Source organism: Gracilinanus agilis, chromosome 1 (genome assembly GCF_016433145.1).
Source record: "Gracilinanus agilis isolate LMUSP501 chromosome 1, AgileGrace, whole genome shotgun sequence".
In the NCBI taxonomy this organism is placed as follows: domain Eukaryota; kingdom Metazoa; phylum Chordata; class Mammalia; order Didelphimorphia; family Didelphidae; genus Gracilinanus; species Gracilinanus agilis.
In genome coordinates, this window is record NC_058130.1 from 333,745,852 (window position 1) to 333,769,641 (window position 23,790).

The window sequence follows — 23,790 nt, forward strand, 5'->3', positions numbered from 1 at the left end:
TCTCTCTCTCTCTGTCTCTCTCTCTCTCACTCTCTCTCTCTCTCTCTCTTTCTCTGTCTCTCTCTCTCCCCCCACCTCTATTTCCCTATTTTCACTTTTCCTATTTGTAAATAAACTACCATAAAAGTCATTCTGACTTGAGTCAAACTTTCTTTCATTTGGAATTGAATAATCAATTCCTGGCAACCAAAACTCTTAAATATTCAGTCCAACCGTAATTTTTACCCCTTACACTTGGAAGTGTCTGAGGCTGAATTTGAACCCAAGAGTCTGGCTGTCAATCCACTGAACCCCCTTGCTACTTCCCTCTTCCCCAGTATATTATTTCACTTGATGATCTTATCAGATCATCCTATGGATTCAGTTATTTTATGCATATGCCTGAATATCCATCACTAATCTCTTTTTTTCAATTTTATTATGAAGATATTTTGTTTTACCAATTACATGTAATAATAAATTTCTACATGAATTTTCCAAAGTTATGGGATCCAAATTATTTCCTTCCTTCCCTTCCCTCCCCACTCCCAGAGCTGGCAAGCAATATGAGTTTTACATGTTTTCTCATGTAAAACATTTTGATATAAATTCATTTTTGTAAGAATACTCATATAAAACCAGTACCCCCAAATAAAAAGCCAAATAAAATAAAGTAAAAAATCATATGTTTTCATGTACATTCCTACTCCAACAGTTCCTTCTCTAGAGGTGGATAGCATCCTTAGTCTTAAGTCCCTCAGAATAGTGCTGGATCACTGTATTGCTTAGAATAGCTAAGTCTATCACATTTGATCATTCTACAATATTGTGGTTACTGTATACAGTGTTCTCCCAGTTCTGCTTTTTTGCTCTTCATCAATCCATGAAGGTCTTTCCAGCTCTTTGTGAAATCATCCTTGTTCATCATTCCTTATAGCACCATAGTATTCCATCACCATCATATACTACAATTTGTTCAGCCATTCCAATTGATGAACATTCCCTCAGTTTCCAATTCTTTGCCACCTCAAAAAGGGCTACTATAAATATTTTTGTACAAGTGGGTCCTTTCCCCCTTTTTTAAATCTCTTTGGGATACAGACCCAGTAGTGGCATTATTGGATAAAAGGATATGCATATAACCCTTTGTGCAAAGTTCCAAATTGCCCTCCAGAATGGTTGGATCAGTTCACAGCTCCATCAACAATGCATTAGTGTCCCAATTTTGTCATATCTTCTCCAACATTTACCACTTTACTGCCATATTGGCCAGTCTGATAAGTGCATCACTAATCTTTCTTGATGGCTAGCCTCATCCCTAGCTGCCTTTTGAATATTTCTAATTAGAGATTCTCAAGTCTTCCCGACTCCTTAAGAATCTCTCTCTGAGATTACTCTCCATTTATACTCTATATTTGTATGTGCACAATTATTTCATGTTGTCTCTTTTAGAATGTGAACCCTTTGAGTAGGAATTGTGTTTTTGGCTTTGTTGACAAAAATTATTAACTTTTTACGTAATGCCTGAAAACTAATGAGTACAATAAATGTTGACTGACTGCACCAACACACACAATCTTGACCCACTGGGAACTTGTTAAGTGTGATCTTGCCCTTAAGTCACTGATATTAGAAAAACAAGCAGATTTCAACTCTATATTCTTCTAGGTCCACCAGGTCCTCTCTGTATTATTAGAACATGAAAGCTATATATTTGAGCCAAGTGTAGAGACAGGAAGTTGTGGGTTCAAATGTGGCCTCAGACACTTCCTAGCTGTGTGACCCTGGGCAAGTCACTTAACCCACATTGCCTAGCTCTTGCCACATTTCTGCCTTGGAAGCAGTGCACAGTAGTGATTCTAAGGCAGAAGATAAGGTTAAAAAAAAAACCAACAAAACCCTATATCCTTGACCCCTATGATAATGTCTCTGCTCCCCACAGAAGAACCTTCACTAAATAGTGAGTCATTGTTATAGTGTTGGCTATAGAGAGGGAGGGTAAGTTTAAAAAACACCTTTTGGTGTTTTTGGAAGAATATCTTATATTCTGTGTAGCAAACCACATTTACAAATTGTTCATCTTTACAGTGGTGCTCCTTTCTAAAACACCTTCTCTGTGATGGTGTTCCCACTGCTCAGAATCCTGTGGCTGTAGGAAGTTGGAGCACTGAAAGCATCTGATCTCCCTTCCCCAATCACAAACCTCATGCTTGCCCTTGCCATAACCTTCCCCTGGGCCAGATATGGAACTAAGCTTAGCATTTGTCCTGAGCCATCCAATCCATAGTGTTTCATCTTGTCTGACTGCAGCTGGCAGCTTTCTGAATGAGCTAACTTTAAACTAAAGATTGAAGCCAAATAGTCATGTTGTGTACACAAAGAAATCATGAAGAAAGATCTTTAGATGATTGTCATCAGTATGTATGGTATTCCCCCTAAAAACCCCCATCCATTAATTTATAGAATTTTAACCTGGGGGCAGCTGGGAAGCTCAGTGGATTGAGAGTCAGGCCTAGAGATGGGAGGTCCTAGGTTCAAATCCGGCCTCAGACACTTCCCAGCTGTGTGACCCCCATTGCCCACCCTTACCACTCTTCCACCAAGGAGCCAATACACAGAAGTTAAGGGTTTAAAAAAAAAAAAAAAAGAATTTTGACCTGGGAAAGGATCTTAAAAGACAATCTGGTCCAACTCATTCATTTTACAGATGAACAGTCTGAGGCCTCAGGAGGTAAAGTGCTTGACAGGGAAACATGTTCTAGATGAAGGCCTATCATGACCAATAGGAGACCCCAGGCTCAAAGGCAGTGTCTTAATTCCTATAGAGTCCATTGTTTTTTAAAGTCCATCACAGTGCTCTTTCTCTATGTGATAATTAGATTAAATCTACACTGCCCATCTTTAGATTTAATCACCCAAGGTGAAAACATCTCCATTTTTGGGTGGTCTGTAACCTATGTGTGCTAGAGTAACAAATCAGAAATTACTGCCTCCTGTGCGGTCCTAAGAGAAGCATCTGTCATGATTGGACACACAAACTAGGAGGAAGGCACAGAAAGTGATGCATAAGTGACCCCTTTAAAAAGAGAGAGTTGAGTAAATCAGGCTCACTTCTGGTTCTTGCTTGGACGTGGAGGAGTACTGGACCTGGGACCCTGAGACCTTGGCGAGACTGCTCTTAAATCTCTCTCTTAGAACTACACATGGTGAATGAAAAAGGTTGACTCCTTTAACCTCCCAGGAGGTACTAGCCTCTGGGAGGCTCCCTTGATTGGAAGAAGCCCTTGTGGCTAAAACCCTTGTTAATTGACTTTTAGACTCTGGCTGGGCCTCTGAAGCCCTGCCAGAGTAAAGCCCAGACCTGAATACAAATCTCTTATTCTACTCTCTTCTTTACTTCCACTCTCTCCTATATATTTATAAATAAACTTCCATAAAAGTCATTTTAACCTGAGGTTATTCTTAATTGGGGAATGATAATTGTTTAATCCCCTGGCAACCAACTTTTTAATATTTACCCAACCAAAAACCCCTCTTTTTCCCGTTTACATCTCTCCATCACCACACCTTTCCAATAGATTTGACAGTTTTATCAGTAAAAGAATATAGAGGAGTGAAGTGAGGAAAGATATTTTCCCTAGAGACTAGGCTAGAGAATCATGGTCATCCCTGACTTTCTGGAGCCTATTCCTCCATTTGTTTTTCTAGCACACTGGCCTGTTCAGGTTTACTCCTCATCCTTAATACAATGTAAAGGAATTTTCATTGACAAGCTAGACTTGAGATAAATTGTAGTTATGAGTTTGCCAATGATTCACTTAGCTTAACTAGAGTTAAAAACATTATAATATCTTCTAGGCCAGGGGTTCTTAAATTTTTTGTGTGTCATTAGCCCCTTTGGCAGTCAGTCTAGTGAAAGCTTTGAGCCCCTTCTCAGAATAATGTTCTTTAAATCAGTAAAATTACAAAGGAAACTAATTCTACTGAAATAGTTATCAAAAAAAAATTTTTTTAAGCCATTTCCTGGGGGCAGCTGGGTAGCTTAGTGGATTGAGAATCAGGCCTAGAAATGGGAGGTCCTAGGTTCAACTCTGGCCTCAGACACTTCCCAGCTGTGTGACCCTGGACAAGTCACTTGACCCCCATTGCCCACCCTTACCACTCTTCCACCAAGGAGCCAATACACAGAAGTTAAGGGCTAAAATTTAAATAAATAAATGAATGAATGAATAAATGAATGAATAGCCATGTCCTAGGGGGCAGCTGAGTAGTTCAGTGGATTGAGAGAGGGAAGGTCCTAGATTCAAATCTGACCTCAGACACTTCCCAGCTGTGTGACCCTGGTCAAGTTACTTAATCCCGATTGCCTACCCTTACCACTCTTCTGCTTTGGAATCAATAGTATTAATTTGGAATTAATAGTATTAATTCCAAGATGGAAAGTAAGGGTTAAAAAAAAAATAACCATATCCTAGATTAAGAACTTCCATTCTAAAGGGTAGCCAAATAGTTCAGTGGATAGAGCACCAGGGCTAGAAACCAAGCCCTGATCTCAGATTGACCACAGACACTTCCTAGATATGTGACCCTGGGTAAGTCATAGTCTAGCCCTTGCTGCTCTTCTTCCTTAGATCTGATACTTAGTATTGCTTCTAAGACAAAAGGTAAGGATCTTAAAAAGAGAACCCCTGTTCTAACTGTTCCCTAATATCACCCCCCCCCAGGCTACTCATCCCTGCTCCCTCCATTGGAACCCTTGGTCTCTATCTGTTCTTACCAGTTTCCTTGAGTTCGGCCTTCCTTTTCAGGGTCCCAGAATTTCTGTAGGAGTTGTCATTTACTCTAGAGATTAAAAAGCTCCTTTGGTTTCAAATGGAAGCTTCTTTTCCAGCAGTTATTCTCTGTCAGCCAGAATTTTCTCATTTGTAAGATGGATACTTTTGTGAGATCGAACAAGATGACATGTATAAAACATTTTGCAAATCTTAAAACATTATATAAGTCATAGTCATTATTGTTGTTTCACAACAAACTAATTTTGCAAGCCAAGATCATTTCTTCCAATCTTATTCTTTTTCTGAATACACAATTTTACTAAAACACCCCATTTGGCTCTTCAGAACACTAATACTAAGCCAGCATCATTGATCTGCTTTGGATAGGAGAAGGGTCTGTCCTCTTCTCCACCCACTCTCACACCACTCCCACCAACAACCACCATATCACCTTCGTATAGTCACATGCCTCAGGTATATTTCAACATATTAAGACAACCATTATTTTGATCTACAGAATCCCAACATTGTTTTATAACACATAAATACTTAATATCCATGTCGTTACATTTCTTTTTTCTTTTTTTTTAACCTTTACTTTCTGTCTTAGTAAGAACTCTAAGACAAGAAGGACAAGAGTTAGACAAAGAGAATTAAGAGACTTGCCCAGGGTCACACAGGTAGGAAGTGTCTGAGGTCAGATTTGAACCCAGGTTCCCCCAACTCCTGTTGTTGTTGTTGTGTCTTTTCACTCAGAAGACAAAAGCTATATATAATCAAACATATACCCTTTTTTTTTTTTTTAATTTTTTTTTTTTATTTTAAACCCTTAACTTCTGTGTATTGACTTATAGGTGGAAGAGTGGTAAGGGTAGGCAATGGGAGTCAAGTGACTTGCCCAGAGTCACACAGCTGGGAAGTGTCTGAGGCCAGATTTGAACCTAGGACCTCCCGTCTCTAGGCCTGGCTCTCAATCCACTGAGCTACCCAGCTGCCCCCCATATACCCTTTTTGACCTGTGACAATCTTTTTTTTTTTTTTTCATCTAGAGTAATCACTTTTTCTTAAGGGCCTGGTAACATATACTTTATTATTAATCTTGGAAACTACCTCAAGTCATTTGAGGTAGGCAAGATAGAAATCTTAAACATATAATAATTTTAAAGATTACTTATGATATCCATTCACTTCTACCATCTATAGTACTTTGTAGAGAGTGGAATGTTTCTGACATAATGAAGTCTCACTAAATTTAAAATCTAATATAAGTCTATTTTTAAAATATTCAAGATTCTTTTCTCATGAAAATGAACTATTGGTTGCTAAGTAAATTATGTATCATAACTGTTCTTTTCCCCTCTTCCTTTCCTCTAAGTTTTCTGCTGAGAATGTTTTCTGCCTTAAGTGCCTTTTCTTTAAATAAAACATTTGTAATAATCTTAATTTCAGCATGAAGTGCCTACAAGTGATGAGAGACAAAGAGACTTAGAAGTTAATTTCAAAGAATTGAGAGCAACAAAAATAAAGCCTGAACTGCTTAGTGGACATATCCCATCAGGACACATTCCTAAGCCCATAGTGATGCCAGATTATGTAGCGTGAGTACATTTTTCTAAAAGTATTAAGTATATCTTTCATTAGAATTGTGATAAATTTCCATTTTGTGGTTTTCATTTTCTTCTCCACAATTTCTTAACTGATTTAGATATTAGTTATCTCTTTGAGTTTAAGGTTCATAAATAGCAATTGTCAAAGAACAGTTCAAAGCTACCATCTTTATATCTTCTTATAAATTTACATATTTGTGTTTGGTTTTTTTTTCCCTTTAGAAAGTACCCTGTAATTCAGTCAGATGATGAACGAGAACGCTATAAAGCTGTGTTCAAAGACCAGTTTTCAGAATATAAAGAGCTGTCTGCTGAAGTCCAAGCAGTCCTCAGAAAGTTTGATGAGTTAGATGCAGTGATGAGCAAATTGCCACATCACTCGGAAAACAGACAGGTAAGTACCACTTTCTTCATAATAAGTAGACTTGATGGACCCATCATTTATTAATAGATCACACTCCTCTATTAATGATATTATTCTGGCAGGGAGGAGGAGAAGATCTATGGTATTCCAAAGAAAGAAATTGATGGTTTATAAATAGAAATACAAATCATGTGCAACCCTGGATAAATTATTTAACTTCTATTGCCTAGTCCTTACTCTCCTTGGAATCAATACTATGTATCGATTCCAAGATAGAAGATAAGTGTTTAAAAAAATATACAAATCACACTTTTAGAATGTACCACTTATAGTTCAGTCCTCTGAGTTTTAAGAAAGTCTTTTGAATTTTAGGGGATTAGTGGTCAAGATCTGTTTCCAAACTACATTGTAAGGTCATATGGCAAGATCAACCTCAAAGTAAAATCTATTATAATTTTTTTCATTATAAATTTATCCAACTTGATTCATATTCAATTTTGTATTTAATTAAATTGCAAGAATATTCCAGCATTCAAACTATTCTATAAAGCCTGCTTTGTGCAGGTCACTGCTGGCGCTATGGGAGATACAAAGATCCCTACCTTTAAGCAGCTTATGGTCCATAGTGTGAGAGAAAACTTGACCCCACATAACTATAAGTTCATGAGAAGGGAAACAAAGTAGTGTGAGAACTGAAAGAGAGAAGTGATCACATTCATTTGTGGATGAGAAACAAAAAGACTTAAAGAAATCTTAAGTTAAAACATATAGGCTGGACCTTAAAGATTGCAGTTGATAGGAATTGGGTGGATAATGAATGAACCATCTAGTCACAGGGAATTCTCCAAATGGAGATGCCAAGATAAGACATTGTAGACAGTGTAGATTCAGAGGGCAGTGGATAATCTAAGCAGTCAACAAGCACTTATTTGATGCCTCCTTTGAGCCAGGGACTGTGCTTTGTCCTGGGGCTACAAAGACTAGAAAGAAATAACCCCTGCCCTGGAGGAGTTCTATAAGAGAAGAAAACTTCTACAACTATAAGTATATGGAAAGTAAGTACAAGAAGATGGAGTTAGGGGGAATCACCATCAGAGAGAAGGAGAAGGAAAGGGCTCATGTAGGAGATGATATTTGGGCCAAGCAAAGTAGGGATTCTGAAGAGAGGTAAGGAGGAAGGAGTGCATTCCAGAGGGGCAAAAGTAGTGTTGGATCCATGATGTGTAGGTGCAGCCCTCCTAAGAAAGAAGCCTTCCCACTGGGCTTGGACCTTAAGTATAGGCCAGTTGTGAACATGGTTTTTCCTAAACTGATTCTGGGCAAAGATTAGTTTAGGTGGTAATAAGAGAAAACCAGACAGGACCTGGAGTCTAATTAAGTAGAATGAGGTCTGTGTTGAGGTGGCCAATGAGGATCAAGTTTAGAAGGTCCCCTGATGTAGAGGGGAAGAAGAATCCATCACGGAGCTGGACAAAGAGACTGAAAACAGAGGCTAAGACATATACAAAGGTAATAGTAGCAGGTTAAATAATAGCATGACCACATTTAATGTCTACAAAAGTGGGAAATAGTATGGAATTAGTGAGTAATGATGATTGCAAATACAAAAAAAAAAAAAAAAAAGAAAAATCGGTGAAATATTTTTAAAATACCTATGACCAGGCTGTGAGGTGGATCAATGGATTGAGAGCCAAGCGTAGAGATGGGATAGCCTAGTTTCAAATCTAGCTTCAAGCACTTTCTGGCCATGTGGCCCTAAATAAATCATTTAACTTCCGTCACCTAGCCCTTACATCTTTTCTACCCTGGAACCAATACACAATATTTATTGTAAGGGTATTTAAAAAAAATACATGTAAGATGAGAAAAAGGAAGTTCAGAAAGGAACACAGACAGGTAGGGTAGTTTTGTTAAGGCCAAAGTATCTTTTTTTTTTTTTTTTTTTAAAGTAAATTGGAGGACAAAAGCTCACAGATTCACATATAGTGCTGATTACTGTTCTTATTTTTTTTTTAAGAGAAAAAAAGAATCTCATTTACAAATGGGATTGTACAGCAGGGACTGGATGCTCTTTTATACTCCCAGGGAGGCTCAGATGGGCAGAGTCTCAGAAGTTTTTGGGGTAGCTGAGACTAGTCAGAACCCTAAAGGAATTGGTTGTTCTTGATTATGTCTGTATTTGCTAGGTGGGAAAGGAATGAATTCCTCTACAAGAGCAGAAATAATCATATTAAGAAAATACTCAAATTTTTGAGGCTATTATGTTGTTTCTCCCTTTTATCTTAAGTAAAAAAGAATGGTTACATTGACTTTTTAAACTACTTAGTATTGGGGGCAGCTGGGTGACTCAGTGGATTGAGAGCCAGGACCAGAGAGGGGAGGTCCTGGGTTCAAACCTGGCCTCAGACACTTACTAGCTGTGTGACCCTGGACAAGTCACTTGACTCCCATTGCCTAGCCCTAACCACTCCTCTGCCTTAGAACCAATACAGAGTATTGATTCTAAGATGGAAGGTAAGGGCTTAAAAAAATTTTTTTATAAAAAATAAAAAACTAGTATTTCATTTGGTCCTTAATCTCATCATAGATATCTACACTTACTGGTGGAGATCACAATTTACCCATACCTTCTTAGGAGTTGTTAGTCATTTTCAGTCCTTTCTGGCTCTCTGTGACTTCATTTGGACTTTTCTTGGCAAAAATACTAGTTTGCCATTTCCTTCTCCAGCTCATTTTACAGACGAGGAAACTAAGACAGATACAGTTAAGTGACTTGCCCAGGATCACACACCTAGGAAGTGTCTGAGGCTGGATTTGAACTCAAGATGAGTTTTCTTGTCTCCAGGCCTGGCACTGTATGTATTGTGGTGCCACCTAGCTGCCCTTCTTGGGAGAATTCTCTAATAACTCTTAATGGGAGCCTTCTTTTCAGTCCTATAACATTTTGTATGCTCTGGAGCAGCACTGTGATTGTCTTTTCTTGACACCACGAAAATTTTACACTGATACAGCAGGATGGGGTTTTGAAGGTCCTGGGGCCTCAAAAGTTATGCCAGGAACATGGAAGCTCTGGTGGCTTATACCAGGTGGGAAAGGCTTTTGTATTCAGGTGAGATTCTTCTACTGGGAAATGACTATTTCAAAAAACTAACATGGCTTATATCAGGCATTCAAAAGTAAGATAGTACCAGTGCCCAAGGAGCTTACGGAATATGGCATTTTTACAGATCAGTAAACACGTTGTATGAAAAATAAATATACGATAATGGAGGGAAAGAAGATGTCATAAACAACTAAGTAACTCAGGAAAAACCCTGTAGGGGGTGGTCCTAAGAGGCAGATACAAGGAGGAGATGTATTTCAGGCATGAGGGACCACCTGCAAAAAGGCCCAGAGGTGGAATGCCTTCTGTGGGTAGCAAACAGAAGGGATGAAAGGAAATATTATATAACCAGCCACAAAAGGTAGGTTGGAGATTATCAATTAATTGTCAAGGGCTTTGTATGCTAGAGATATGTACATTCTGTCCTAAAGGTGCTCAGCCATTGAAAATTCCTGAAAGGGAGAACTATGTAATATTAATATAGTTTTTTTAAACCCTTACTTTCTGCCTTAGTAGCAACTCTAAGACGGAAGAGCAGGAGCTAGGCAAACAAGGTTAAGAGACTTGCCCACGGTCCCAAAGCTAGGAGTTGGGTGAGTCCAGTTTCGAACCCAGATCCTTCCTATTCCTTCAATACTCAGTAAATATTTGTAGAATGAATGTTGACTGGAAAATTCAAAAACTTTTAAAATAAAAGATTTCAAATTTCATTTTTTACCTAATATAATTATATAATTTGGGGTAAGGATGTCATTCAAATGCTTTCATTATAACCCTGATTAAAAAAATGTTTTTGATTCCAATTTCCAACTTTGAGAGGTTTATGAGTTGTAAAAGGAAGTTCTCTGCTATCCATATCCAGAGAAAAAACTGTGGGAATAGAAACGCAGAAGGAAAACATATAATTGATCACATAGTTTGATGGGGATATGATTAGGGTTTTGATGTTAAAGGAACATTCTATTGCAGATATGAATAACATGGAAATAGTTTTGAACAATGATACATGTATAACCCAGTGAGATTGCTTGTCAGCTCCTGAGAGTGGGGAGGGAAGAGGGGTGGGAAAAATCATGAATCATGTAACCATGGAAAAATATTCTAAATTTTAAAAAAGGAAGTTCTCATATTCAGTTTTATAATTCTATTTTTAGGAACATGAAAGAATTTCAAAAATTCTTCAAGAATTTCAGAAGAAAAAGAATGTAAGTATATCTATAAATTTCAACTACTGTAATTTCAATGCTACCAAATAGCCAAGTATTTTGGCTCTTAAAGCAAACAACTGCTAAATGATGGGATAATTGTAAGTCATTTAAAACCAAATTATGCAGGGAAACAAGTAGTATATATTCCCAATACCCTCTTTTCTATTCTCTTAGCCAAATTTCCCACATATCCTGGTTGAATAACCCAAGTTTTGATGACCAGTTCACAAATTCTTTATTCTTCCTTATAAGAATGAAAGTCCTGCACTTCCAAAGGACCTCTGATGAGAAATGCTGCCCTTCTCCAGAGAAAGAACTAAGGAACTCTTTGCACAGTTTAAAACATAATGTTTCTTCCTTTCTTTATTTTTCTTGCCTTTTTTTAGGATGGCTAATATAGAATATATTTTACATGACTTCACATGCGTAATTTTTTTTAAACCTTTAACTTCTGTCTTAAAATCAGTACTATGTATTGGTTCTAAGGCAAAAGAGAGATAATGGGCAAGTCACTTGACCCCCATTGCCCACCCTTACCACTCTTCCACCAAGGAGCCAATACACAGAAGTTAAGGGTTTAAAAAAAATAATAAAAAAATATAAGTGACTTGCCTAGTTACACAGTTAGGAAGTATCTGAGGGCAAATCTGAACACAGGACCTCCCATCTCTAGGTCTGGCTCTCAATCCACTGAGCCACCCAGCTGCCCCTTCCACATGTATAATTAATATCATATTGCTTGCCTTCTTAGTGGAGTGGGAGGGGGCCAGAAAGAAGGGAGAGAATATGGAACTGAAATTTTTTTTAAAAATGAGAGTCCTGGTGAAGATCATTCTTCTCTTACCGACCTGATCTTATAGTATAGGACAGAGAAGTTTTGTTGACTCTTTTATATCTCTTATTCATGTTTTTGATTTATAAGTAGAATATTATTTCATATTCATACAAGGCTTTACACTTTACAAAGAACTCTCTTTATAATCTCCCTATGAGAGAAGGTCAGTATCCATATTTTACTGATGATGAAACACAAAATCAAAGGGGCTAATGACTTGTCCACAGACATAAACTAATAATAAGCAAAACCAAGACTTGCATACAGGTCTCCTCACTCCCAATTCACTATTCTTTCCATTGGATTACACCCCTTTTTCTTAAAAGACAGGATCTCAATCATTAGAAGAGGTTAATTATAGTGTTAGGTAGAAATTGACTTATGTTTATAGAAAGTCTAAACTGAAAGGTATTTTTCTAAACACATCATTTAATGACTACGTTTTGCTACTGTCTTCCCTTGTTCCAACGAAGAAAAAAAGCAGGTTTCTTTAACCGTGACATATTTTTTATCTTTCTTACAGGATCCTACCTTTTTGGAAAAAAAGGAACGTTGTGAATACCTGAAGAATAAACTTTCTCACATAAAACAAAGAATTCAGGAATATGATAAAGTGATGAATTGGAATATACAAGGTTTTTCCTAAACCTTAGATGAAAATTATTTTTATATGAAAATTTGTTCAATATTTATTTACTGCCATATCTTTACCAATTTCTTGATATATAGAATTGGTTGCTATGGGGAACCAGCTTTTGACCAGTTTATCTGTTTGTATGAGTGCTAAAAGGTGTGTTAGATACCTCTCTAATTTCTAATTCAGTATGTGCCTTTATTTAGAATGAATTCATTCATGTGTTCATTTCTGAAGAAAATTATGCCGATTTCTTTTGTTAGAAAGTGTCCTCAGGAAAAGTGATATAGGAATAGTATCTCTAATAGGGGAAACTACTAGGCTATTCTTGTTGTCACAGTGCTATCCCCTCAGGTTTTCCCTCCCCAAAAAGATGAATGTTTTTTCTTACTCAAAGTTGTCATCTGCTTCCATGGGTGAAAGAAACAGAAGACATCCTTGTTACAAAGTTCCCAACTGGCAAGCCACCAAGTAGTCAACCAGCAAGCCCAGATATTGTGAATTTCCATTCTATACTCTTAGCCCTATCAAGAACAAGAAAATATTAAGTATTGAGAGGAGACAGAAACAATCTTTAACCTCCTGGGTGTAACCTGTCTACATGGGGTCTATGGCTCACTTGGGCCACATGGAAGACCCTTCATATACTCATAACATTTCAGCCCAATAGATTAACTGTTCTTCAAACTCAGCTGTTCCTTGAAATCTGCACTTTCCCACAAGACTTTCCCCATACCTGAAATGTTCTTTCTCCTCATCCTTGCCACTCAGAATCCTCATGTTTATTGAAGTTTGGGACACCATCCCTTTTACCATCAAGCGGAAGGTGTTCTCTCTTTCATAGATAATCCTAGAGTACTCCTTTTTTTCTTTTTTCAAACCCTTATCTTCTGTCTCAGTATCAATTCTAAGAAGAGCTAGGCAATGGGGGCTAAGTGATCCAGGGTCACACAGCTGGGAATGTCTGAAGCCAGATATGAACGCAAGTCCTCCAGACTCCAGGGCTGGCACTCAATCCACTGCACTGCCTAGCTGCCCCTAGAGTACTTTTCTGACCCTTTCTTTTGTCCCTATCATGTTCTACCTTGTATTATATTTAATCTGTGTATATATTTTTACCTTCTCTCCATCATTCATCTTACTAGAAAATAAGGTCCTGAAGAGCTGGCTCTCTGTCCTTATTTCCACCCCACACACACACCCCACCTAGTCCAGTGTCTTACCTACAATGGGTACTTCATAGATATTAAAGTCATTGAATGCTAAGAATGTGTAGCAACTGGTCTTTCCAGTTCAGCCCAACTTCTATCCCCAGTGACCCTATGGGCATTGTATAGTAAGAGACCTTAAGGTGTGAATATTTCACCCCTCCTTTGTACCTCTAATGGTCTGTGATATCGAAAGGTCCATATTTTCACCTTAACCTGGAATCTTCCAAATAGTAAAGTTTCTTCTGATTCCTTTCAAACACATGCATACATCATCTCACAAGTTGAGTGAAATAACTTGAAACATACAGAAAGTAATGCTTTATTTGTGAGAGCTTTGACATTCTTATCAAAAGCACAAATGGTGACTTGGAGTTGTTGGTTTTTTTTTTAATGTTAAAATCATTGTAATTTGACCACCATCAAGCAATGACTGGTGAGTCCAGTGTGACCATTCCTGTCCTAAGCACTTGGCCATCTGAGTAATCTCTTGCATGGAGTATAGACACTGAAAAAAATATTGTTTGAACTGAATTTTTTTATAAAGTTAATGTCTTAAGCTTACCCTTTGAATGTTCAGGATCACTTCTGGGAGAAAAAAGCACTAGAAAGTGTTAGTTGCTCTAACAAGTTTCCTTTTTCATTATAACAAAGCAATCCTTAATGTTTATTTGTCAATATTTTGTTTAATGTAAACTGTTAGATAATAAAATCAAGTACTAGGAAAATTAACTTCATAAAATTTCTATTACAGTTGTAAATATTAACCTATGAAAGTCTATTTTAATTTTGTAACTTTTTTACATGTCAGTGCCTCAGGGTATTAAAATGTTAGTTATCTATTATCTTATGTGTTTCTTTTCATAGTTTGTCTGGAACTTTGGTTTATTGGGTAGGCTGCTACTTGGAAAAAAGTATATTAGAAGAACTAGAAAAGAAAACTCAAGAGTTTGTAGGTGCACCTATGATTTCATCACTGCTTTTATTTTTGCTGTCTTCATCATAGGAAGCTGCTGGTCAGAGACACTTTCTGCCTATTAATAAGGTTCCTCAGTAAAGCATATCCCCTTTCTATAGCAGTAGGTTCTATTTCTCACCCTAACTTTTAAATTTTCCAACTTACGAGTTAAAATACATGAAGACATATCAATAGTAATGGCCCCAAGCGGCAGTCAGGAAGTGCAATGGATAGAGCACCAGGTCTAGAGTAAAGAGGATCAAGGTTTAAATGTGACCTCAGATACTTCCTAGCTATGTGACACGCAAGTCACTTAACCCCCATTGCTCAGCCTATTCTGCTCTTCTGCCTTAGAATTGTTGCTTAGTGTCAGTTTTAAGACAAAAAGTAAGGGGTTTCAAAATGACTGAGTAAATGTAAAAGTAAAATTGTAACTGCCCCAAAAAGTGTGGGGATCAGTCTTGACATATATGACTCTTGGGTGTTAGTAAATAATTTCACTTTAATAATAATGGAAGAAAGGGAAGAAAGAAGCATTTATTAATTACCTACTCTGTGCCACGCACTGGGCTTTAGCGCTTTACAAATATTCTCTCATTTGATACTTAACCTTGTGAGGTAGATGCCATTATTATTCTCACTTTATAGTTAGGGAAACTTAATAGCATTTCTATATCACATTAAAGTTTGCAAAATGTTTTGTAACTCTCACTTTTTCCTTAAAACATAGAGGCAGAGGATGAAGAAACTGACAGACAATAATTAGGTGACATTTTTAGCATCCTACAGCCAGTAAGTGTCTGAGGCCAGATTCAAACTCAAGGATTCCTAGCTCTGGGTTCAGAACACTTATTTATAGCACCACCTTGTTCAGTGGGCCTGACTCTTCATATGACCTTGTGAGCCACAGCATACCAGTACTGTCCATGACATTTTCTTGGCAAAAGAAACCAGAATGGTTTGCCATTTCCTTCTCCATTGGATTAAAGCAGTGATTTTAATAATGTGATTGAACTACCTTGAATTTCATCAAAAGATGAACAAACATGAGGATCAGTCCCCCAAGATTTTATTACTTGATTTGTGAATACTTTTTATGACTCATAATCTTTTTAGATTATCTGCTTTATTGGGGAAAAGGAAATCAAAGGTATCAGAAGATGTGCAGCAGAGAGTTGACTCTAGCTTTCAAATGGAACAGGATAACCTTTAGCAAGTCCTTGAGTGTCCTCCAGGCAATTACAGGTAATTAAGGTAAATCTGTCCATTTCAGCAGGCACCAAAAAATCCTGTTATTTTCACTGGGGGAAAGATGTGGGTGACCTCTAAAGGTGGCCTGGATGTAGGCTGAGATGCAGAAAACTTCTAAAATTAACTACCACATTGTTCTTTCTCAGTTCACGGGACTTAAGGCCTGGTTGTTCATTTTTCCATTCATTTATCTTCATGCAGTTTGTATTTTTTTTAACTTGTTGGCTTTTAAGTACCTTTTCTGAAACTTACTGATGGACAGTATCATCATAGCTCACTGTGTTTTTGTTTATTTTTCAACCCTTACCTTCCATCTTAGAATCAACACTGTATTTGAACCCAGGATCTCTTGTCTCTGGGCCTGACTCTCAATCCACTGAGCCACCTAGCTGTCCCATAGCTCATCTTTTCTTTTCTTTTCTTTTCTTTTCTTTTCTTTTCTTTTTTTTTTTGCTTTGAATTTATTAAATTAATTTAGAGTATTTTCCCATGGTTACATGATTCATGTTCTTTCCCTTCCCTCCTCCCACTCCCCTCCCATAGCCAACACAGCCCATCTTTTCTAATAGAGTGTTTAGGATGTTTACAAGTATTTTTCTTATAACCATGTGAGGCGGGTAATGAAGTACTAACTTCATTTTACAGATGGAAAAACTGAGGCTTAAGGTGTTTTGATCACAAAGTGAGTGAATGTCAATGCCAGGACTCTTCCAAGTACAATATTTTTTCTAGTATACCCTCTAGTTACCAGTAATCTTTATCACTAATGGCCATCTTATTTATAGCCTTAATAACTAAGTAATCATTTATAATGGATGGATAATGACTTTAATGTCATATATAGATATGTATTTGTGTGTGTGTGTGCGTCCTGTTTTGGAAATATTACTATCATGATTCTAGCTAAGAAAACACTTACCATTACAATTCTCCATATTTGTTGATAATGCTCCCTAAAACTCAAAGGTTCCAGAAGAAGACTGTTAAGAATGATGTAGGTATATCTCCTTCCTATGGTTTACTTCTTAAAATTTTATTTGTATACTATAGGACTAAAGGCCATATAATGGGGGCAGCAAGTGGTTAGAGCACTTATTGGGCTTAGAGACAGGAAGATCTGAGTTTAAATTCTGCCTCAAACGGTTGCCAGCTATGTAACCTTGGGCTAGTCACTTAACCTCTATTTGCCTCTATTCCTTCCCTGTAAAACAGGGACACACTGGAAAAGGAAATGGCAAAACTACTCCAGTACCTTTGATGAGAAAACTCCATGGGATCACAAGTCATCAAGACAGGATTTTACAATTGAATAACAATAATTTAGCAACAAAGCCCATAGTAGGAGCTCACTAGATAGTTATTTAATTAAATAGAATGCTGGATCTGAAATCAGGAAGACTTGAGTTCAAATACAGCCTTTTGACACTTACAAGCTATATGACCCTGGATAAGATTTAAATCTTTGCTGCCTCAGTTTCCTCATGTGCAAAATAAAGATTATAGCACCTACCTCACAGAGTTATTGTGACAGTCAAATGGGATGAACAAATGGCTTTGCAAATTTTAAAGTACTATATGAATTCTAGCCATCACTTAATAAAAATAACAGTTGCTAACATCTATATTGTGCTTACTATGTGCCAGGCACTTTACATTTATTATCTCATCTGATCTTTACAAAAACCCAAGGCGGTAGGTGTCATTATAGCTTCCATTTTACAAATTAAGAAATGAGAGGCAAATAAGTTAAGTGACTTTCCTAGAGTCATACAAATAGTTCTAAGACTGGATTTGAACTCTGGTATTCCTAACTCTGGTATTCCTGACTCTAGGCCCAGCACTGTACCCCCTGAGCTACCTAGACTGATCTTTTCTGCAATATAACTTTCTGGTGGTGTTGGAGGGGAGAGGATCTGTAATTTTTTGGTTTGGGGAACTTCTGGTGTAGAAACACCCTCTGTATGATACAAATCTACCAGCACATGTTTTATCTGGAGACCTGGTAACTTACTCCTATTTGAACATGTTCCCTTGTGCTTGGCATGGTGCCTGACACCCAGTAACCATGGGCAGTCAGTCAGGGGCTGTGGACATGTGAGCTGGAGAAGAACACACAGCTAGGAGGAGAAAAGCAGAATCTCTCAGCCTCTACCCTTTACCCAAACAGGAGAAAATGTGTTCTTAGCATCCCAAATTGGAGGAGGGAATTTTTTTCTCATAGAAATAATGTTGCAAAATACAATTACTTTGCAGTGCTTTTAGTACAATAGTTCAGTTATGTTGTGCTAAAGAGACATTTGTGGACTTTCTGGATGCCAGACCACCACAGATAAGATTTCTTGTGTGGGAAAATGTTCAGATTTCAGGCAACTAACTTAAAAACTTTTGAAATTCAATCCATTTATAAGGTGGGAACAACCTGTATTGATTACTATCATTGAATCTAGCTAAGAAAACCGTTACAATTCTCCATATTTGTTGATAATGGTACTTAAAACAAACATTCCATTAGAAAACTGTGTGAAAGGGGGCAGCTGGGTGGCTCAGTGGATTGAGAGCCAGGCTTAGAGACAGGAGGTCCTAGGTTCAATTCTGGCCTCAGACATTTCCTAGCTAGGTGACCCTGGGCCTGTCACTTAAAACCAGTTGCCTAGCCCTTACCACTCTTCTGCCTTGGAGCCAATTTGCTCCAAGACAGAAGGTAAGGATTAAAAAAAAGAAAAGAGGGAGCAGCTGGGTAGCTCAGTGGAGTGGGAGTCAGGCCTAGAGACAGGAGGTCCTAGGTTCAAACCCGGCCTCAGCCACTTCCCAGCCGTGTGACCCTGGGCAGGTCACTTGACCCCCATTGCCCACCCTTACCACTCTTCCTCCTATGAGACAATACACCGAAAGTACAAGGGTTAAAAAAAAAAAAGAAAGAAAGAAAAGGAAGAAAAACTGTGAAGAATGATGCAGGTATATATCCTTCCTATAGTTTATTTTAATTTTTTTTGAGGCTTTTAAAAAATATATGTCACATTCATTTTTGAATGTAGCTCCTGAGTGCCCTAGCCCTTGTTTCAAAGATTTTTCAAATGGGGTAAGGGGAGAGGAGGGAAGCAGTTCAGGAAAACTATTGTGTCTCAGTGTCTAAGCAGTGAGCCCTCACCTATGGAAAGGTGAGAGTTTTTTTTAACTCTTAATAATCACAATTGACATCTAATTTGATGGACACTGTAAGAAAGACAGCAATGTGCCGAAGAGTACTTTACTTAGATGTTTTTAAAACCTTACCTACTATCTTAATATTCCTTTTAAGACAGAAGACTGACAAGAACTAGGCAATTTGGGTTTAACTAGTCAGTGCCTGAGATCACATTTGAACCCAGGACCTTCCATCTCCAAGCCTGATTCTATCCCCTGTGCCGTTCAGCTGCCGCAAGGATTGGGTTCTAATCCTGTCTCTGACACTGTCAATTCAATTTCTGATACTCATAACTTATTTATTGATGACTGTCCCTCTTCACTTTCACTCATATTTATAGAATAATGAACAAAGAAATGGATTTGCCAAATATTTCACAAACCATTTGTATTGTGTGTGTGTGTATGTGTTTGTGTGTATATTGGGCTACACCTGTTCCTAATACAAGTAAGAATTTCCATTGCTTACACATTCAGAGGTAAAAAGAAAATGTCTTTTCAACATTAATAGTTTCCCAATGATGCAGCATAGCTGGAAATTGTACAATACAGTCACATGAATCCAAATTGTCAGTGCCCGAAAAGGCAATGGAAAAAGTTCTGTGAGTAGGCTGGAACAAATTACCAATGATGACTGGCACATGAGAAGTAGTATTCAACTGAGATGGATAGAAATTCCTTGAGGGCAGAGATTTTCTCACTCTTAACTTTGCATCACTGGCACTTAGAAACCACTTAATAAATACTTGCTGATTTGAATGAAAGTACTCTGTTCAGTCATGTCTGCCTCTTGACCCCATTTTGGGGTTTTCTTGGCAAAGATACTGGAGCAGTTTGCCATTTCCTTCATTTTACAGAGGAGGAAACTGAGGCAAGCAAGGATCACACAGCTAGTTAGTATCTGAGGCCAAATTTAAACACTGGAAGAGTCTTCCTGACATCAGACCCAGCACTCTAATTCACCACCCAGCTGCCCAAAGATATTCTAGGGATATATATCTGTATCTATAAGGATATCTATCTATATCCATCTCAACAGAATAAGAGGTGGGCAGAGCAAGAATGAAGAATGAAAGATGGGTATAGTAAATGGTATCCTGGTATCCAGGAAATAGGAAAAGGTCTCTGAAAACCTCTGAAGGCAGATTGGCTCCACATACCCGAGATGATAATGGGTCCACCTAAGAACTGATGGGAAAAAAAATAAACATTGGTCAATGCTACATGAAAAGCGAGAGTCCTTCCCACCCAGGGAGTTAATAATGGGGAATTTCTGCACCAGGAGTAAATTTAGTGTGGCATAAGTGGACAGGAAAGAGTCCTCAAAGTCATTACCAGGGAAGAAATCAGTCAGCTCCCTCCCCACCAATCCTCCAAGACCTAGAGAATGAAGCTCTCTTTCAAAAGGGTATATAGCATTTTTAACCTAGTGGAATTGCTTGTCAGCTCCGAGAGGGGGGAGGGAAGAGGTAAGGGAGACAACAAGAATCATGTAATTTTAGGAAAATGTGTAAATTTGTTGTTGGAATAAAATAAAGATAAATTTTTAAAAAAATTTTAGGGGGCAGCTGGATAGCTCAGTGGATTGAGAGCCAGCTCTAGAGATGGGAGGTCCTAGGTTCAAAACTGACCTCAGACCCTTCCCAGCTGTGTGACCCTGGGCAAGTCACTTGACACACACACCCCCAATTGCCTACCCTTACCACTCTTCTGCCTTGGAGCCAATACATAGTATTGGCTCCAAGACAGAAGGTAAGGGTTTAAAAAAATTTTTTTAAAAATTTAATTAACAAAACAAAACAAAGGAGTGTATAGCCACCACCAGCCTGTGAAGGGAGGCAGGCAAGAAGAAGAGGATAGAGCTTAGGGCTTGGTCCACCTAAAACTCTGTATGACCCTGGGCAAGTCACTTAAAAGCCTGTACCTCAATTTCCTCATCTGTAAAATGAAGATAATGATAGCAATAGGGGCATAGTAGATAGAGTACTGGACCAACAGTCAGGAAAACCTGAGTTCAAATCTTTTCTGGGAGACTTTCATTTAATCCTATTGGCCTCACTTTCCTTAAATGTAAAATGAGCTGGAGAAGGAAATAGCAAACCACTCCAGTATCTTTGCCAAGAAAATCCCAAATGGGGTCAGGAAGAGTCAGACATGACTGAACAACAAAAAATTGTAATAGGGGCAACTAGGGGGACAGAGAGACCTAGAGATGGGATCCTGGGTTTAAATCTGGCCTCAGATACTTCCTAGCTGTGTGACTCTGCTTAAATCACTTAACCCCCATTGCCCAGCCTTTACCACTCTTCTGCCTTCCTATCAGTTCTAAGCCAGAAGGTAATGGTTTAAAAATAAACATGTAACAACTGCCTCCTAGAAGTGTAGTCAGAATCAAATGTAAATAATTGCATGTAAAGCACTTTACAAATCTAAAACCTCTACGTAGATGCTATTATTATGATTAAGACTAAACATTGTAGGGCTTGGGGGTCAGGTCCAAGACTGGACAAGAGAAAGAATTGATGAACTGTCTCAGCCTGCCCTTGCAGCCCCCAGAGCAAAACAATCGTTTGACCTGTTCTAAATGGGGTTCTGTCCTGCCTCTCATCTTCAGGACTTTCCACACAAGTTCTGTTATTCAAGGTTCCTCCATTTGTGAAGGTCAGGAGGGAGATAAGCAGCCAGAAGCTAAACTGCTCAGCCTGATCTTCCCCAGCCTGCCCAAGGCTCTACCACATGACTCAGCCAGGCCAATGCAACCGCTTTGCCAACGTCAGCCAACTGTTGCTCTTCAGATAATTTCGTGGTGTGTAGCTTAGACTTGAGCTCTTAATCCTCATGTTTTCTGAATTCTTAGAATAAGCCTGGGTGGGATATAACAATAAAGATGCCATCTTAGGAAAATGAGATCATAATGATTATGTATGAAGAATTGAATTCATCAGGAATTACATTCATGACAACCATTCTCCACTTCTTAGCTCTCTCTCTCATCTGGACATAACTGATCTCTTACTGAGCATCTCCCATGAGGCCACCAAGGAGAATAGAAGAGAATTTAGCCAATCCTGCCCCAGTGGGATACTTCTCAGCCTGACCTGGGAGAAGGGCATCCCTGACCCTTGGGTTTGAAGGAATATGTGGCTGGGCAGATCCAGGGACCAGGTTGAGGGGCCGAAGGCTTGTTCATAAAGGAAGGAGAGACCTACTGAGGGATTGCCTCTCCTTCCAATACCGCTGCCTCCTCTCCCAGTATCCTTGAGGCAGAAAGGTCACAAGAGGAGATGACAGAAGCAAGCCTCAAACTCAGTGAGTTAGGGGGATGTCTACCCCAATCATGAGAAGACTCCCCCCCCTCCATGGAAGGAGCAGATGAGGACACTCTTCCAATAACCACAAACACAGCTGTGGGTTAGAGCTTGGGCAGACATGAAAGATGCTAAGGTCATCCACTCCATCCAGGCTATCTCCAGTTGTCCCAATTTTTGTCTTGCCAATGAACTTGGATGTCTCTGAAAAAAAAAAAGAGGCTGATGACTTTGTATAACTTACTTAAATTCAATTTACTTGCAAGTCAAGACATCACAGAATGCTGTCATTGGTCCTCTGAAAAACAAAGGACAAACAACATATAAGGCTCCTTCTCTTCTTCAGCATGGCCATCACTCTGGTGCCAGTTTTCATTACCTCGTGCCTGGACTATTTCAGTAACCTGATCACCCTCTGTGCCTCAATTCTCTCCCTACTCCAATCTGTCCTCCTCTCAGCTCTCGAAATTCCTGAAATGCAGTCAGGGCTGCCCTTGCTACTCCCTATTCTAGCAATCAATAGAAGTTCCAAAGGGGAAAATTTGGATTTGATGTCAGGAAAAACTTCTAGTCAATGCTATCCAAAAGAGGAAAGGGCTACCCAGAGACATGATGGGTTCCCCATCCTCAGAGGTCTAATAGGAACTGGATAACCACTTGTTGAAGGATTTCTTTCCAGGATGGGTAGTACTAGATAACCAGTGAGAACTCTTCCAGATTTCAAATTATTCTTTTCTAGGAAGAATATAAAAAATCATCATCATAACGCAATTTAGTTTAAAAGTATAAGTCGATCAGTAGAATGGATAAAATAAGCAAGACCCAGAAGTAATTGTAACCTGTTCATAGTCTTTCCAATGTACTATGGATGAAACTTATTTTTAATTCTTCAAAGGCTATCTTATTTCATGGCTAAAAACATCAATATAATGTTGATATTAAAAGGACAGCCCTTTGTTTCTGGGAGAAATTTGAATTAGAGAATGGTGCTATTTCCTAACAGTAATCCACTCTCTACTTTCTTCCTGTTCAATCCCAGGCCCAACTCATAGTCCAATTGTAGTGTTTGCTCAAAATGTATGTATTAGGGGGCAGCTGGGTAGCTCAGTGGAGTGAGAGTCAGGCCTAGAGACAGGAGGTCATAGGTTCAAACCTGGCCTCAGCCACTTCCCAGCTGTGTGACCCTGGGCAAGTCACTTGACCCCCATTGCCCACCCTTACCAATCTTCCACCTATGAGACAATACACCGAAGTACAAGGATTAAAAAAAAAAAAAAGAATATAGTATCAAATCAGATCAATAAAAAATACAAAATAAAAATATGAAATAAAGTCCAGATAGATATTTAAAAAAAAATGTATGTATTAATGAACAAA

The 23,790-nt window shown here is 38.4% G+C and overlaps 1 protein-coding gene across 2 annotated transcripts in view; it reads left to right on the forward strand.

Moving 5' to 3' along the window:
* MARVELD2 (MARVEL domain containing 2) overlaps positions 1 to 12,517 on the forward strand; it is a 29,667-nt gene extending 17,150 nt beyond the window's left edge. For both annotated transcript variants that reach the window (XM_044657679.1, XM_044657680.1), the window contains 4 exons: positions 6,204 to 6,352; positions 6,584 to 6,755; positions 10,983 to 11,033; positions 12,395 to 12,517. In XM_044657679.1, the coding sequence (XP_044513614.1) occupies positions 6,204 to 6,352; positions 6,584 to 6,755; positions 10,983 to 11,033; positions 12,395 to 12,517 (495 nt within the window). The remainder of the gene's footprint in view (positions 1 to 6,203; positions 6,353 to 6,583; positions 6,756 to 10,982; positions 11,034 to 12,394) is intronic.
* The last annotated feature ends 11,273 nt before the right edge of the window (positions 12,518 to 23,790 follow it).